The following is a 17,014-nucleotide window of genomic DNA, read 5'->3' on the forward strand; positions in this document are numbered from 1 at the left end:
TCATTGGAGAGGGTCCAATAAAGGGCCATCAAAATGATGGACTGGAGCATTTTACATATAAGGAAGGGCTGAGCGAGATGGGACGGCTCAGCCTGGAGAAGGCTCAGGGAGATCTTATCAGTGTGTACCAATATCTGATGGGAGGAGTAAAGAAGACAGGGCCAGACTGTGCTGAGGAGTACCCAGTGCCGGGACAAAAGGCAATGAGCACAAAGTGAAATAGAGGAAATTCTGTTTAAAGACAAGAAATAAAAGGTTACTATGAGGGTGGTCAAACACTGGCACAGGTTGCCTGTGCAGGCTATGGAGCATCCATCCTTGGAGATATTCAGAACCCAAATGGGCATGAATCTGAGCTACCTGCTGTAGGTGGCCCTGCTTGAGCAGGAGGGTTGGAGTAGGCAGTCTCCAGAAGTGCCCACCAGCCTCAGCCATTCTGGGATTCTGGGATTATACTGATGCACAATACATACTTTGTGACTGAAGTGACAATGTATCTATAACAAAGACTTGCATTTTTTCACTTTAATAATGTTTGTTTATCATAACTACATTACAGCTTATGGGCTTAATCATAATAAAGGAAAACTCATTATTTTTCTTCATTAAGAAATAACAGACATGCTACCCAAAAGTTCACCAATAAGAATAATTGAATTTATAATAATCTTGTTATCCAGGCAGAGCTAAGATGGAAGTACTTAATTTTTGAGTTCCTCTCTGTCGGTGATTTACAATGTGTTATCTTGGTCTGGTGATCTTGTAAGGAGCCAGGGATGTGATGGAGGAATATGAGCTGAGGAAGCCAGTGTGGAGAGGTTTGAAAGTGGACTCCTTCTGGAGAAGCCAGTCATGGGACGGGAGAGCCTTTTGTGGCCTTTGGCCTCCCGAGGAGGGACAAGCTCATCTCCAAAACGGAGGAGAAGATGGCAAGGAGAGAGGCAGCTTCTCCTCTCCCCTGCGTGTGGGAGTTGCTGGTGGGTGCAGACGCGCTAAGTTCGCTGCTGCTGGCTCTTGTCTCTGGGAGCTTGACCAGGAGGCTGTTTATTCCCATTCCAGCTTCGAGCAAGAGCTGTGTGGACTTTATAGAGCTGCAGGGAGGAGGCTGTGAAAAGTGTAAAGTTTTTGCTCCCGGACTTTTGTACTCATTTATAGCATTTAATCTGTGTTTTACATTATTTCTATAGTCTTGATTTCCCAAATCTAAAGCAAAGTGCCTCTTTTTCCACATCTGCACATTTCATTTCATCCCATTCATGCCTGAAAAATAGCTAAGAATATTTCTGAAGGAGAATCTCACCATATTTACCTTTCAGAAAAACTCTTCTGTTACATGGAGAATATTTGATAGCATGAAGTCTGATATTCTTTAATTTTTTTTAATCCACATTTTTTGTACTGCTGAGAATTGGTTGTCATTTTTGGCATTAACCTGTGATCCACAGTAACCACCAGTCAGTCTTTCATTTCCTCAGACTTGTCACCCCAAAATGGTGGAAAGCAAAGGTTGAGGAGCTGTATGAATTTGTAACTTGACCTTTCGCTCCTCCTTTTCCTCCTATTCTATCCCTGCCAAAGCAATGATACCCATACCTTGTCTGGCATGCTTATTTGGGCACATGGTAAATTAAAAGCAATTAACAGGAGCACAGGATGTCTGTTCAGTTGCTTTAATTATGTGTTCCTAACTAAACCTCTTAATTTCTCGTGGATTAATCCAGTAGTTTTCCTTCACTGTGCATGTGTGCAATTGTTGTTCTAGAAAGAGGGTGTGTGTGCTAATGCTGCATAGGTACGGAGCAGCAGAGCTGCAGATAAGCAGGTACATGAGGATTTGGAGGGCCTCAGTGGTGGCTGCATTGCTAGGCAGACCCCACTCCCCGCATGATAGGAGCCCCCTAAATCCTGCTCCCACAGGCCAGCTCTGGCCCGGGAAGAGGTGCTCAGAGGCAGCGGGTGGGGGCTGCAATGTGTGAGGCTCATCTGTCTGGATCCTGATGGGCATTTCTGTGGAGAAGGAAAGTGCTCCTGGTAGGGTTTCCCCTCAGCCATCACCATTTCACACCTGGTGTCTGGTGAAGAGAGGACCCTGACGAGGAAGGGCTGTCAGTTATACGTGGTATTTCTGACAACCTCTGGAAGGGCTTTCCCGTATCCTGATGTGGGAAGAGGCTGAATACAACTTGAGCATCTTCCTACAGTAGGAGGAAGATCCATTTTGTCATGGACAAAATATGAGACATGCAAATTTTTCCAGGCTTGCCATACTTATTCTCACCTGCAATGTGTAGCCAAACAAGAAATTCTGAGCGCTGGGGCTCTTTTTGGTCAGTTGGTTGGTTTTTATTACAGCACAACCCCACACAACTGTTTCCTGCAATTCGTTATTAAAACACTGTACCTTGCAGCTGATAGCTACTCTTAGTCAAAGCTGACATCTGTGTAGCTGCATGGATCGGCCACATAAAACAGCTCCTGTGTGGGCCTCATATGACTCTTAAAATTAAGAGGACATTGAAGTCACAATTCAAATACATATAAATGATCCAGTGGTGCAGACATAGTGTTTCTCAAAGCAGGTGTCTTCTAGAGCTAACCTGCTTATTTCATTCATTATAACCACTTGGGTTGTTATCAAGTAGAAAAGTAAGAAATTTTGCAAAATACAGCATTGCTTGCTTATAGCAGAAATGTGGCTATTTTGGCTTGAAATCTCCAAGTTGGTTCCTCTCTGCACACCAGTAGTCAGATCTTTTCTTATCCGTCCGATCCTCTTCATGGAGCATCAGGTATAAAACCACTAACCTCTTATTATCCGCTTCTAAGTATGTGCCGTGAAGAATTAGCTAAACATTTGTTTGAAATTTTAAAGGACCTGGGGTATATTTATGCTTCCTAATACTAGGGTGGAAAGCATATGACAAGTAGAACAAGGCCCTAGAGCTGTGAGCTCAAATGATGCTGGAAGTCACCGTAAATGAAGTTACAACAATACGCTCGCAGTACACTTCTGTGCCTGTTTTTTTCTCATTTGGAGAACACTTGCTAGACTCTTACCAGCCACACTCTTCAGTTTCCCCATTGATAAAAATGTAGAGACTATATCACTACTTCCTTTCTAATATACCATCAGAGCCCCAATAGAAATACCAAATTTAATATAAATTAGGTTACACTGCACAACTCCATCACCTCTCATAATGTTTTCACAGGGTGTTAGGCAGCAACCTTCAACTCCTTTTTTTTTATTTTTTCTTTTCTCTTGGCTTGCTTACCACTTCTAAAATAGTTAGAGGCCAGTGTTGGGCTCCACGGGTTTGTTGGCATAGCTGTGTCAGCTTGGATTGTGAAATATCCATCCCCCCACGGCCAAGGCTGCTGGGCTGGCAGCACCGTCCAGGCACAGATTCGTCAGCGGAGGTGCCTAAATTCGGAGGCAGCCTTCTCTCCTCTTTTGTGTCAGCCTCCTCCTCTGCCTTTGAAGCAAGTAGCATATTTCCATTCTGTTTCAAGTCACGTGTGTGCCATGGATAAAGAAACTGCAATGTTGACAGCAACTAAAATATTCATATGTCTGTGTGTTTGATATGAAGAGGGGAGATTTTTTTTTTCCTTTAGCTGAGTTGCACTTAGGGAAGCAGGCAGTGATGAAACAGTGGCCCAAATAATTTTGAATTGTTTATCATAATTAATGCATATCAAAGTTGGCACACGTGGCCTTTAAATAGGACGTTTCTCTCTGCGTTTGTTTTTCTGGAGAATTTTCTCAGTGTCACATAAAACACTGAGACCTAGGATGACCTGAATTTTTACTGTTCCATATGAGAGATACGACAAAGCTTTTGCTAAGGGTGCTGGCTGTTAGCAGTGAGAGATCTCCTCATCCAATGTATTAGCAGTTAAGAAGGTTACTGGGACACTAGAAAACTGTTTTCTCACCCAGATACCTTCCCAGGGAGGGCTCTTTCGGTGATTTCAGTAGACAGTATATCGCATTTCCTCATATATTAGATAAAAAAGGATCCTGGAATTAGTCTGCTTTGTTACTGAGGCAAGAAATATCTCCATGTTTGTTTTTTTCTCCAGTGGGTTGCCCCCAAGTTACAGCTCTGATAGTCCATGACCAGGAATATTTTTACTGTCATTTGCTGCTACTATTGCACACAAAGAACGCTTGGGTTTGCTGCGATGTGACCTCAGCATGCATTTGAAGTTGCAGTTTCTGAAAGACAGAAGAGGTGTTCTCATTGAAACTTGAAACATGACATGTATTGACTTACTTTTATCTCCTCAAGAAGACACGAATTTTTACAAAAAGCAGATTTGCCACATTCAGCAGATTGTTAAGAAGGTCAATAGGTTTCAAAGATGGAAAAATTGAATTAAATTATTTTGGGGTTATTGATTTGAGGATTAAACATAAAAGATGTTATTTTAATGCTTGCATTACTTTGTTTTGCAAATGTGATTTTTTTCTTTCCTATTCATTTCCCACAGAAACGTTCCAGAGGTCAAGTGCTATTTGACAAAGTGTGTGAGCATCTGAACCTTTTGGAAAAAGACTACTTTGGGCTAACATACAGAGACACGGAAAACCAAAAGGTAACCCACAAAACTGTTGCTGGTCTTTGGGATGCAGACATCAGAGCTCCTCTGAGGCACCCCCTAGACAGTTGCACACAGTCCAGAACTTCTTTTTATTTTCTTTGCCAAGTTCCATAGACATAACTTGAGCTATTGTTTTTTGTAAATGCCTCTCGAGAGCATCCCCTGTGTTTCCCTGGCTTCCTTCTGTGTTGACTATTTATGACATGAAAGAAGTTAATCATATAGCTGGTTCTCTTTCTAGTATGATTTATTTCATTAGTGCCGTAGATGAAAGTCAGATTTACATTTGTAGATACACTACTAAACATATAATACTAAAATATGGATTTATCATACTGTGGTTGGGATACCGATAGGCAGGAGTTGATTGACTGCTCCTGCTAACTGCTAAGATAAAGTGAGGCTTTAAGTCTTACTTGCTTTATTTGAGTGTTATTGTTGATTTGGCTAAAGACATAAGTCTTCAGAAGCAGTTGGCAGCTGTAGTGAATCACATTCTGCCTGTCTGCATCTCAACTTCAGTTTATAAAAAGCCGTGTATTAGCAGTGTCCAAGATGATCTAATGTGCAGGTGAGAGAGATAATATATATATAATATTTTGGACATGCCATGATGAAAGAGAGAGTATCAAAGCATAATTTAAAATATGCTGTGTGGTTTTGACATTTTAATTTAAATAGTTTGAAAGAAACCAGTAACAAAACCTTTTAACAATATGTGCTGTAGCCCAGCAGGTGAAGGGGTTTTGTGTTTTGAATGGCCTGAAGCTATTACTGCTTCTTCAGCTATTCATCTCTTGTAAGAACAACAGTTTTATTTTCTAGGCTTACCATTGTTTCAGTTATATATCATACAGGAGAAATCAGTCCTTTTTTTTCTCTATTTTCTGCGTTCTTTACAGACTTCTAGGTATAAGAATTTTGTTCCTGATTCAGAAAATCACTTAAGCAGACACTTGGTCCATGCCAGTGCAAGATAACACTTTAGCATATGCTTAGTTTTGAGTTGTGGTAAAAGTTAGGCAGGTTTTTAAGAGCATTGCCAGATAGGTGTGCTTTCCTGTATTGGAAAGAGGAAAATGTATTCATTATTAACAGGTGGTTTAGAAGTACTAAGCATTTATAGATTGTCAGTTACTTTACAGAGCTAAACAGCTAAAAGAATAGTGCCTGCCACCACATTTATTGATCAATAACATGCATATCCTCTGCCAGATAATGTCCAGCCACACAATATGTGTCCATATCACATGTCACCTTTGAAAACAGGAATCCTGATGAATCTTTAATTTCTTGGTGCATGGTGTGCTTTTGTGCTCAGCAATAGCTGGAGCTCTTCAGGCTCATGTTTTGCCCCACAGATCAGGTTTGGACAGCTGCAAACTGTTTGTTTTTGTTTAGACGGGAGATTGTTGTGTTCTGTTTGGTTGATATTTCTCTATTATTTTTTTTTCTCTGATACATTTGTTTATCTTTCTTTGGAGAAAGTGGAACTTTCCTAGGGAAAGAAAACTTTTTGTTCTGGGCAGTGTCACGCATTTTAAATGTTAATTTGATTCTGTTAGAGGGCAGGACAGAAGTGTAGGGCCTTTTCCTCCCGGTGCCCGAGAAGCAGGTATGGAGCAGGCTGCTCTAATAATTGCAAGCTCTGGCTGCAGCAGTGACACTGAGAGACCCCAAGCTGCTGTGTACCTCCTCCAGGAGAATGTCATCTGATCCTCGATATCCATGGGGTCATCACAGTGATAACTCCCCACCTCCGCGGCAGGGGTTTTTTCTTCTGTGGTCGCTGGGTTCTGCACAGCATGGATGGGGGCAGTCCTGGTGCTGCCTCTGATTGCACCTTGTGCCCAAGCTGTGTTGCAAATGGGGCAGTACCCTGTGCCACACTGGTTGTCCTCTAGCAAGGCTTTTCAGCCCCTCCAGGATTAGAACAAAAAAAACCCCAACCAACCAGCTAAAAGAAAAACAAATCAACAACAACAACAAAAACCCACAAAAAAAACCCCACACAAACAAAAAACTCCCACCTAGTAGCTAGTAGAAATTTTATTTTCCCATTTGAAAAAAGGTTTCTGTGCATTTATTTTACTAATTTCTATTTTTTAATTCTTTATTTCGAGCCATTCAGCCCCTCAATATCTGGGAAGGTTAATAAAAATCCTGTTTCTACCCAGGGACACATCTTGAAAATTAATGCTACCCCTGCCTATTGCTGCTTCAGGAGAAAAGGAGTGTTCTAACTTTGACTCATAGCTCTGTTTTAATAATAGTGGGTTTTGTGTTTTCCAATTCAAATTGAAAAAAGGAAACATTTTATTTGCAGAATTGGTTGGACCCCGCCAAGGAAATCAAGAAGCAGATCCGAAGTAAGTTTGTTATCGTTGGTGTCTTTCCTTTAGTGTGTCTGAAAAACTTTCATTCTGGTGTATCCAGACCCCAAAATCTACACAAGGAAGTGTTTCCCTCCAAACTTCAATCTGTGTCTGCAAAGACACTGGACCCTTGTGACACGAGCAGGGATGCAAGAGACAGAGGGGGCTCCTTGCCACACAAGTGGTGTGTCACGGCACCACCTGCCCATCACTGCCCAGCCCCTCTGGTCCTCTGGGCTTGTTCCCAAACTGCTGGGGTAACTACCCGCTCGAAGGGCCCGTCCCACTGGCGTGCCCCAGCACCAGGGGCTCAGCAGCCGCCTCTCCCCAGCCCCTCACCACATCAAAGCCTATTTCACAGTCTTCTTTTGCATCCTGTCACGGGTCTCTGGCAAAGGAATTACCTGCATCTTTTAGGTATTTTAGACCTTAATGAAAGTAGGCAGTTACCAAGGCTCATAACACATGAACTTGCATTGCTGAAAACAACTTGACATTTGCAGAGATGCAAAAACCCAAAGTTTGACATTAAGCAATGTAACCTTAGGGTCTAGGCCACATATATAAAATATTTCTTTGCATTACTGATATTTAAATCATATCCAGGAATGCTGCTTATGCCGCATACTGAAGTACTTCACTGATGCAAAGAAAGCACTCTATCTAAAATACCTTTCCTTCCTATGTTTCTTTCCTTCCTATGTTTCAAAAGCTTGAACTTTGCTCCTAAAAGTGACCATTCAATTCATAGAGAGCTAGACAGTTTTCTGTTTCACATGAATGTTTTAAAAAGCTTGGTTGTTAAATTTAGCTGTCTTCTACATTAGAAATTCAAAAACCTCTCAAGAGAAAACCTTGTCAAGACCGCCAGGCTCAAAATTTGACCTGCCTTCTTTTTCCCCACCTCACTTTTTAAAATTGATGAAATATTTGTCTGTGTGACTTCTTTGGGCATGCTCAGTAGTTTTTTTTCTTCACACATTTTGTAAATGATCTATTCTAGCACTTGTGCTTCCACAAACAAATACATTTGGTGGTTCATATTTGTTAGGTCAGGCCTGGCAAGTGAATTGCTTCCCTCTTCAAGATTCAAAGGGTTAATTTACGCTGGCCGGAAAACTTCCCTGCTTATTGTGAGCAACCACACTGTTCCACCAGTATTATTTTCATTAAAAGCAAGTGATCTGCAATAAAAAGTAATGAAAATCTACCTTTTTTAATCTCTTGAGAAGACGGATGTGGAGACGAAGGTGCTGTAGATGTCAATGAGTCAGGTTGCGCTGATGGTTGATCCAAGCAGCTCATCTCCACACCACTGGTTTGAAAGGCATTTAATATGTGCCCAAACCATGAGATAGACAATGAAAGGTTGTGACAGCAAGAGATTAAGCAGGGCAGAAGAGTCTCGTCCTGGACTTGACACAGCGGACAGTTGTATTTGCAGAAGATGACAGCGATAATTTGCTTGCTCTGTACAATTCACCCCAGAAGTTTAGAACAGGATAACGGTGGAAAAGGAGGGCTGTTACCCATTATATTTTCCAAAACACGTATTTATAATCCTGCTAAGTACTGGCTGAGTTGTAGAACACTCAGATATCTGTGATTCCACTGCAGACCACAGAGATTTCATCCCAGTGGTTGAGAACTGAGGCTGTTGCTGTGTGTGTGGCCCCTGGTTTGCACCCCATTAGTTTTGACCCACTAACCTGCACAGCATTAGGTTTTATTTAAACCCCTGTAAGTTGGGGTGAAGGCCTCTTACTCTGGTATCTTAGCCGTCCATGCTATGTGACAGGCTATGTCATAGGTTCGATTTATTTTTTGTGTGCCAAAAGGACACATTTTTGGGCCGTGGCTCCTTCCCTCTGTCATGGGGCGAGATGTCACTCACCCACAGGCTCTGCCCCCACTCCAGGGCCAGTCCACTCCCTGGTGAGACCATGCCCCATCCTCATTGCCAGCTAAATTTTCCTTCCACTGGCTTTTATGGCCCAAGAGAGTGGAAAAGTTCCTAAAATCAAGGAGCATGATAGTCTTAGCAAGAGCTGAAATCCTGACGGTAAACATCAAAGTCTTCTTGCACATTGAGCCTGTTTTCTCGGGTGTGTGGATGACCAAAGTGGATGGGGCTTTGCATGGATTAAATTTCCTTGTTGCCTCTAAAGAAATACTCCCAAAGACCCAGTTATGATGACCATCCAGTATTTCCACCAGACCTGTTCAGCGTATAAGCTGTCTCACTGAAGTGTGCCAGATACACTTCAAACGCCATGTTCTTCAGGAGGTACCTAGGCCCAAGGTGCCCCTGAATTGAAGATCGTGGGAAAGCTCTGCCCTGTCGAATTTATAGAGTCCTGGTTTTCATAGCGTTCACAAGCACTTCCTCATTATACAACCAATACAGATTTTTCAAGAGAGATCTATTTATTTCTAGTTAGATTTGTATTTTGACATCAATACTTTTCAGAAAACTCAAGGGTCATTACTTCAACTTTGGTTTCCTGACTACAGAAATACTGTAATTTATGTGGTAGAAGTACAAATAAGAGGTATAGCCCACAACAGAGGCTTCAGTGAAAAGTCTTCTTACTGGAAAACAACTGTGTTGCTTGTAAGAACACCGTGGTTTGGGGGTTTGTTACTGCTTTTTATTTGCATTTTGAGACATGTGCTGGTATAGCCTGTCCCTTTTTCAAGAATAGCTTTTATATTTATATACTATGTTCAACCCTTTTTTTTTTTTTAGTTTTGATATTCTTTCTTTACAACATTTAAAGCTAATGCTCCAAAAAAGTTTCACAAACTGTGGTGACACAAGCCAGTATCCATCCCATGGGTCACCTAAACTTATTGAAAAAACTCAATAAGAATTCCCCAGTGTTATGTACTGGTTTTCAGTCAAGCTCTCCACGTCTGTCCTTGCGGTTTTGTCTGCACAATAATTTATGTCTGTTGGAGGCAGGAGCTATGTGCTTAGGCAGCACTCGGAGAGGACGCTCTGAGCTGCTTTGGGTGGTCAGACCTTGGCACATCACCCCAGTCTGGAGCCCCTTCGTACTCTGGCTCGTGGTGTTTCCAGCACCTCCGTGTTTTGGCTTTTTGGTTTTTAAAGCTTGTATAGGCTGTGTTTTCAGATGGTTAATTCCAGTAAACATTGTTTTTGGATTGAGGGGGTTTTTAGGGTTAGTAATAAATTACTGCTCCCTTAGGGACCTCGCTTCAGTGGAAGTATTGCTAAATAAGAAAACAGTTCTATAATCTGATCCAATACTATAATTGGGAGAGGGAAAAGTAGTATCTTCAGAACAATGTATGGGAAAAAGATACTATTTCCTGTTCTTATGAATTGCTTGGCTGGGGTATTTTTAAGTTTTCTGGTAATCAAACAGTATAAGCATCTCTGTTTGCACTTGCAGTGGACTTTCAGTGAACCTTTGTTCTTTTCCAGGTGGCGCTTGGCAGTTTGCATTTAACGTGAAATTCTACCCTCCAGACCCTGCCCAGCTATCTGAAGATATTACCAGGTATTTAAAACATTAAATACCTTTCTAGAAAGGGGCTTAAGTAGCCCTTCTTGTTAGCACTTACATTTGAGTTATCCAAGAAAAGAAATGTTTTGTATTCCCATCGGCTTCCTTTTTCTTATGAGCTTATGGAAAATACGTGATGCTTTGGCAGAGAAGACACTGTGAACAGTGTCTGCCCTCTGAGCTAAGAAGACTCTTTCTTTTCTATAATTTAACCCTAAACCCAGGCTTTTCCAATGTACATATTCCTGAGTATTGATTTTATTTTTTACAAATGTGCTCGATGCCCAGTTTTGCCAGTGGTAACAAGTTATTATTGTTGATATAATCATAAGTATGGAAGGAAAGAAGTGCGATGAGAGTAAACATGCTTGTAAATTTTATATGTCATTTGACAAGGTAAGCAGTTAATGTGCACGGTATAGGGAATATGGTGGTAATGAATGGCTGCTCCCTGCTATCCAAGTCAGGTAGCTCTGCAATCTGCACTTTTGCTTTCTGGTTTTGTATGCAGATTTCAAGAACAACCCATAAAAACACCACCAACAACAAAAGCTTCACCTGGTTTCCTCCTTAGCATAAGGAGCCATGATGAGTTTTGTGCCATTGGCAAGCTGTTCCCTAGCCTGTTGTAACATTTTGCAACCTGTAGATATTTTTAACCTTCGTTGCTTTGTGGACTACTTGTTGCTTAGAAGGTAGCATGAAGGTTTTGGCTTAGATCAGAGGTCCCCTTTGCTAGGCGTTGTGCAGAAAGACTGTGTGCCAAGAGTTCACACCTAAACAGAGGTCTTCCAAAAGAAAGGATCACTTGTTTCCTCTTGTTGCCCTCAAATCTCCCTTGGAAACTCCATGCCTTCACCACCAAGCCAACACTCTTCACGTTTTTCTGTTTTCTTCTATCTGGTGATCTCTTGAACTGTTCATCACTGCGGTTTTAACAGCATTTACTGTTTAAATGTATTTTTTGAGAAAGCTCAACAGTTTGCTGAAGAGACAACTTATGTTTTTCGAATGACTTGGAGTTTGGCTACGCCTTAATGAAGAGTACTTGGCTCTTTTGATTATTTTTTCTCCTTAAAGAAAAGTATCATCAGGTAGCTATATATCTTAGTGATCTATGATAGAAGCCAGGTATATTTAATGGTAATTCTCCATGTAGGTCACTAAACAAAGTAATAACTTATTTTATTAAGAAATCTCTATGCAGCTTTATAAAGATAAATTTAGGCATTGCTACCCTTAGGCAAGGGTTCGGTTTGGGTTTGTTTTGTTTGTTTGTTTATTTTGGTGTTGTTTCATTTGGTTTTGGGTTTTCTTTGTTTCGGTTTGTTGGGTTTTGTGGGTTTTTTGTTTAGTTGGTTGGTTTTGGTTTGGTGGGGTTTGGTTTTGGTTTTTGATTTTTAATTAATAATATCCTTGTTAACTCCTGAAAACCTTTGGGCTTGGAAATTGTCTGCAAACCCACAGAGGAGCCGAGGCCTCTGGGAAGTCCTTGGGCCATGCTACTTGGGGCGGAGCAGAGGAGCATCACTTTCTGAGCCGCCTCGGTGCTCCGTTGCAGGTACTACCTCTGCTTGCAGCTGAGAGACGACATCGTGTCGGGTCGGCTGCCTTGCTCGTTCGTCACGCTGGCCCTGCTGGGCTCCTACACTGTGCAGTCGGAGCTCGGCGACTACGATCCCGATGAGTACGGCAGCGACTATGTCAGCGAGTTCCGCTTTGCGCCGAATCACACGAAAGAGCTGGAGGATAAAGTGATCGAGCTGCACAAGAGCCACAGGTAGGCGGAGGGCACCAGTGTAGTCTGGAACCTGCCTTCAGCTACCATCCTGCGGCATCAGGAGGTGTTAAAACCTGCTGCAGTATACCTAATAAGAACATTTTTTTGGACAAAGCTCCTCTCCATGTTGTTGGTTAGAGAAGAGCTTTGCAGTGTGAAAGGTAACGGCCTGCACCAGAGCTTTGGCTCTGGTAGGTACCCAGCTATCTAAGGGGGTCAGTTTAGTTCTGACAGGCTGAAAATATTTTCCAGCTGCTGGATTTTATTTCAGACTCTGCTTCCTTACCATTGATGCTAGAATTGGTTGCTTTTCCTCAGGGGAATGACACCTGCAGAGGCTGAGATGCATTTCCTGGAGAACGCCAAAAAACTCTCCATGTATGGAGTAGATCTCCATCATGCCAAGGTATGGACTACGGCTCTTTCAGCGATCGCCTTTCTCCTGTGGCATAGTACTTGAATCTCCATGGACTCTCTGATTAATTCTTTCTTGTTGTTTTGAGACAGGCAGTTCGTGGCATAAATCATGTGTCAACATGAGGAAAGGTGACTCATGGGATAAGCATAAATATATCTTGTAATTGTAACGACTTGGGCTATAGATTCAAAGAGGTTGCACACCAAACTTTCATGTTGATTAAACCCAAATCCTTTGGGAAAATACTGAATGGATGGAGTAATGAAGAAGGATATTAGAAGCTGTCCAGAGAGTGATCACTTGTCATTTCATTCAGTTACGTTTTCCAATTTAATAAGGCCAACTACAGTATCTTAACTAGATAAGCAGATCATTTCTAACGCTGCAGAGAACTCTCAAGCAATTATTTAGCTGCACTGGAAACCTAATCAGATTGATAATAATGGGGAGTTGGCAGCTTGTCTCTCTTCTGAAGTATGGTCATTGCAGTTGACTGGAAGGGCAGTAATTCTGCTGGAAACATTCTCCCATGATGAGGTAGTTTCTCTAATCATTGGCAGGTTAAACTATGAATAAAACATGGTCATTCTTAGTGTGACTTGAGAGAGTCACCTACCAGTCTTGTGTTGGTTGTCTGGTTTTTGTGAGTTTGTTTGTTTTTTAATAAATAATTACTTATGTTTTTCTTCTTCAAAGTAAGGCTAATGGATTTTAATATCTCTAAGGTTAGCAAGCATCATTAAGCAAATGAGTGCTGAACAAAGAATCCTGAGCTGTGGAGAGCACTGCATTTTCTGTAAAGGCCAGATTACTGTGAGTCTGTTTTTATGCTGCAGCAGATCCTTTCAAGAACCCAAGATAAATTTGCAGCTCAGATCTTGAAGGGGCCTGCAACCGTGTACCTGAGGGATTTCATAGGAGCTATGCATGTGTGTTACAGAATTCAAGGCAATCTTTTGTGTTCTGTTAATTGCCTCCACTGAAAATGCAAAATCTGGGTATGGCTCAATGGGTGGCAGTACCAGGAGGCAAGCTGCTGCTTTCCCTGGGTCTTGCAGGTAGGCACAAAATCTTGAGACACATTTGGAGCAGAGATAGAAATAGATTGATGAATGTCACTCAGTAGCTTTTTTTCCACATCCTTTGTCCAACATGAATCTGCAAAACCACAACGAAGTGAGTTCCTATTCTGAATATGTTACAGGCTTCGTTACTGAAAATTTAACATAGCATAGTATTAAGGCCTAAGTATTTTTTTTCACAATATTAGAGAAAGACTGTGAAATTTAAGACAAGATATCCTGAGATAAAACCTTTTTTTTTTTTTTTTCCTAAAAAATATTAGTATTCAGTTTTCTGGTTTTCATATAGAAAAACTCAGAGCAGGAGAAGTTGGTAAACAAGCAGATCTCTCTCTACAGTGATGTTCTTAATTTAAAAAGCTGCTGTGCAAACCGCATTGGATCTGTCTGTGGGTTAAGAAACTCAACAGTATTTTGGAAACTGAGCTGAAGGTGGGAAAAGTAGACTCTGTGTGAGAAGTAATGTTTAGTTTTAATTAGGTGTGCCAGTGAGATCTGATGCTATCAGACAAGGGGACAGGTATCTCTGTGGATGCCTTTTTGAAGTCATGCTGTGGCAGATGTCTCTATATAAATGTCAATTCATTAAGGCTGTGCCAGTATCTTCGGTATTCAACAGATGCTGAACTCACCAGCTGCTATTGAAACTAGTTTTCAATTATCCAACACTAGGCTACAATAAAAAAAATGTGTTCATATAGACAGATTTGTCCTCTGGGCTGTCACTGCTCTGATGAAGCCCCCCATTTGTATGCAGAGCTGCAGGGATGTGCAGCTAAGTGTCTGTGCCTCGCACACTACAGTGAACAGATTCCTGTTCTGTTCAACCACATCGCTCCTGAAAAAAGCCAAATTCTTTAATTTTGGTTTCATTTTACATCAGTAGTATCACATTGAAAAGCAACCTCTGATGCTGACAAGTAACAGAAGCTGTGAATGGACTTAGATCTGCTGCAAAGGTGGAGATGAGGGAAGAAGGCATTTCTCAACAAGTTTTTGGGCAAGTATCTCAGAGGAAGAAGACTTTTGCACTGGCAGCTGTGTGCCACATGTGAGCACACATGCAATTCAGGCATTTGCTATGCAGAAGGATTACTGGCAACGAGGCTTTCTTTTTCAGAACGTATTCACTGTACTTAGACATTACTCTCTGCTTAGGAAACTGAAATTGAAGTCCACTGAAAAAAATCTGTCACTTCTGTAGTACCTGACAATGATATCACACATGAGCTTTATGTAGGAAAAAATCTACTTTTAAGGAGTGATACTATCATTGTTGGAACATACATCCTCTATTGGTGTGTTTTCTAACACTGAAGTTAATTTATGGCACTAATTCTATGTTGTATCTGATTTTTAAAACACTTTTTTTGTCTTTCGAGCTGTACCATAACCTTTTCACCATGACTTGACCATGCATGACTTTGTGTTCATCTTAAAATGTAATCAGATTTTCACTGTGTACCTAAAAGATGGCTTGTCAGGAAAACAATGAATTCATTTCATGATTATCATAGGATGACATCTTCATAGCTTCTTTTGTCAGATGGTTGTAACTTCAAGTTATTTTAATTAACTAAAAACTCTGTGCTTTAAGGTAGATCCTTCTTTTTTCTGGCAGTATTAGTACTTATGTAAATGAAAAAAAACAGAATTATAAATCTAGTGGTGATAGCGAACAGTGACGATTGGTTTTAGATTATTTGAAGGCTTAAAAAGGAAAGAGAAGTGTGTAATTGTAATTTTAAAAATACCTATTTATCAGTATATTCGGATAAAATTGTGGCCAAATCTTTTATAGTGCAAATGTGTCTGACCTATAGCTTCCCTGTCAAAAATGGAATCTAGCACGGGCACAGTCACACACTTTTAAAATGATCTTTCTGGTCCAAATGCTCAACTTTCTGCCCACTGATCTTTTCAAAGTGAAAATATTGAGCATGGGCACAACAGCGTTAAGGAAACCAGCAAACCAACTGCAGCCAAAACGAGCAAATTACAGAAGAAAAGTCCATCTAAGGATTCACAGGCTTAGTCATGGTGATGAGTGATGCCGAGAGAAGTAAATTTGTAAGCTGTCCTACTTACTTTCAATCTGGTATTTATGCTAATAGCACTTTTTTTTATTATGCTAATAAAATTTTGCTATATGGTTAATATAATTCTTTTAATAACGTCTAAACTTTCCCCCCTCCTTTTGGAGTCTTTCTGAAATACACGGAAACATTCACAACACTCAGTTTCTCTCATCCTGTCCAATCTTACTATTACTTGCATGAATGCAGTCAATGAGTAGTGTAGCTCTCAGAAATCAGGTCACTACAGCTGATGCATTAAAAAGATGCAGCTCAGATAGAAAAACAGTATACAAGAATCTGTCGTACTGTGGGATGTAAGGAAATAAGTATTCAAAAAAGTGCATTCCTTGCTTTTCCAGGATTCTGAAGGAGTAGAAATCATGCTAGGAGTTTGTGCAAGTGGTCTCTTAATATATCGAGACAGACTCAGAATAAATAGATTTGCCTGGCCAAAGGTTCTGAAAATTTCCTACAAGAGGAACAACTTCTACATCAAAATCCGACCAGGAGAGGTAAGGCCGTCCTGACACTCTTTAGTGAATGAACCCTTTCAAAAAACGCATGTTCTCATTGATTTGTTGATTTGTCATGTCTTACACCCGTGTAATATTCCTCTCCATTTATATTTTTTAATTTGTGCTGGTTTTCTTAGGAAAGATTAGGTAAATGCTTTATTTAAAATACAGGTGAAATCTTCTTTGGTGTTTTTCTGTTTATATCCATGAACTAACATAAAGAATAAATATAGCCATCTGCACATAAAAAGCTCATCCATATTATGAATACTTTTGGAATTTAAGCAACATATTGCTTATTCATGGAGTGCTCATTATCCACCATCAGGTTTTATATTAAATTAGTATCTATTCTACTTATCCACTAAGAGATGTAGATAGGCCATACCAAATTTTGTACATGTATCAGACTAGTCAATTTGGAGGCTGAATAGAAACCTGGAGGCTGATAAAAATGGAGTCAAGCATCCATCATTCCACATTTTTGGTAGCTACACGCGTTAACTCTCCCAGGCCCACAGGAGCTTATGTTCTGGCTCAGGAGGTGATGTGAAATCTCATACAGTGAGTGCCCTCTCGTGGCTCAGCCAGATGAATAGCAAATACCTACCTCATGGGTTGAGCC

At 40.8% G+C, this 17,014-nt stretch overlaps 1 protein-coding gene across 6 annotated transcripts in view; it reads left to right on the forward strand.

The window, feature by feature from the left end:
- EPB41L3 (erythrocyte membrane protein band 4.1 like 3) overlaps nucleotides 1-17,014 on the forward strand; it is a 102,043-nt gene that overhangs the window by 54,334 nt on the left and 30,695 nt on the right. For all 6 annotated transcript variants that reach the window (XM_065630150.1, XM_065630151.1, XM_065630154.1 and 3 more), the window contains exons 4-9: nucleotides 4,498-4,602; nucleotides 6,935-6,977; nucleotides 10,435-10,510; nucleotides 12,078-12,296; nucleotides 12,615-12,702; nucleotides 16,234-16,386. In XM_065630150.1, coding sequence (XP_065486222.1) covers nucleotides 4,498-4,602; nucleotides 6,935-6,977; nucleotides 10,435-10,510; nucleotides 12,078-12,296; nucleotides 12,615-12,702; nucleotides 16,234-16,386 — 684 coding nt within the window. The remainder of the gene's footprint in view (nucleotides 1-4,497; nucleotides 4,603-6,934; nucleotides 6,978-10,434; nucleotides 10,511-12,077; nucleotides 12,297-12,614; nucleotides 12,703-16,233; nucleotides 16,387-17,014) is intronic.

Source organism: Caloenas nicobarica, chromosome 2 (genome assembly GCF_036013445.1).
Source record: "Caloenas nicobarica isolate bCalNic1 chromosome 2, bCalNic1.hap1, whole genome shotgun sequence".
Classification (NCBI taxonomy): Eukaryota; Metazoa; Chordata; class Aves; order Columbiformes; family Columbidae; genus Caloenas; species Caloenas nicobarica.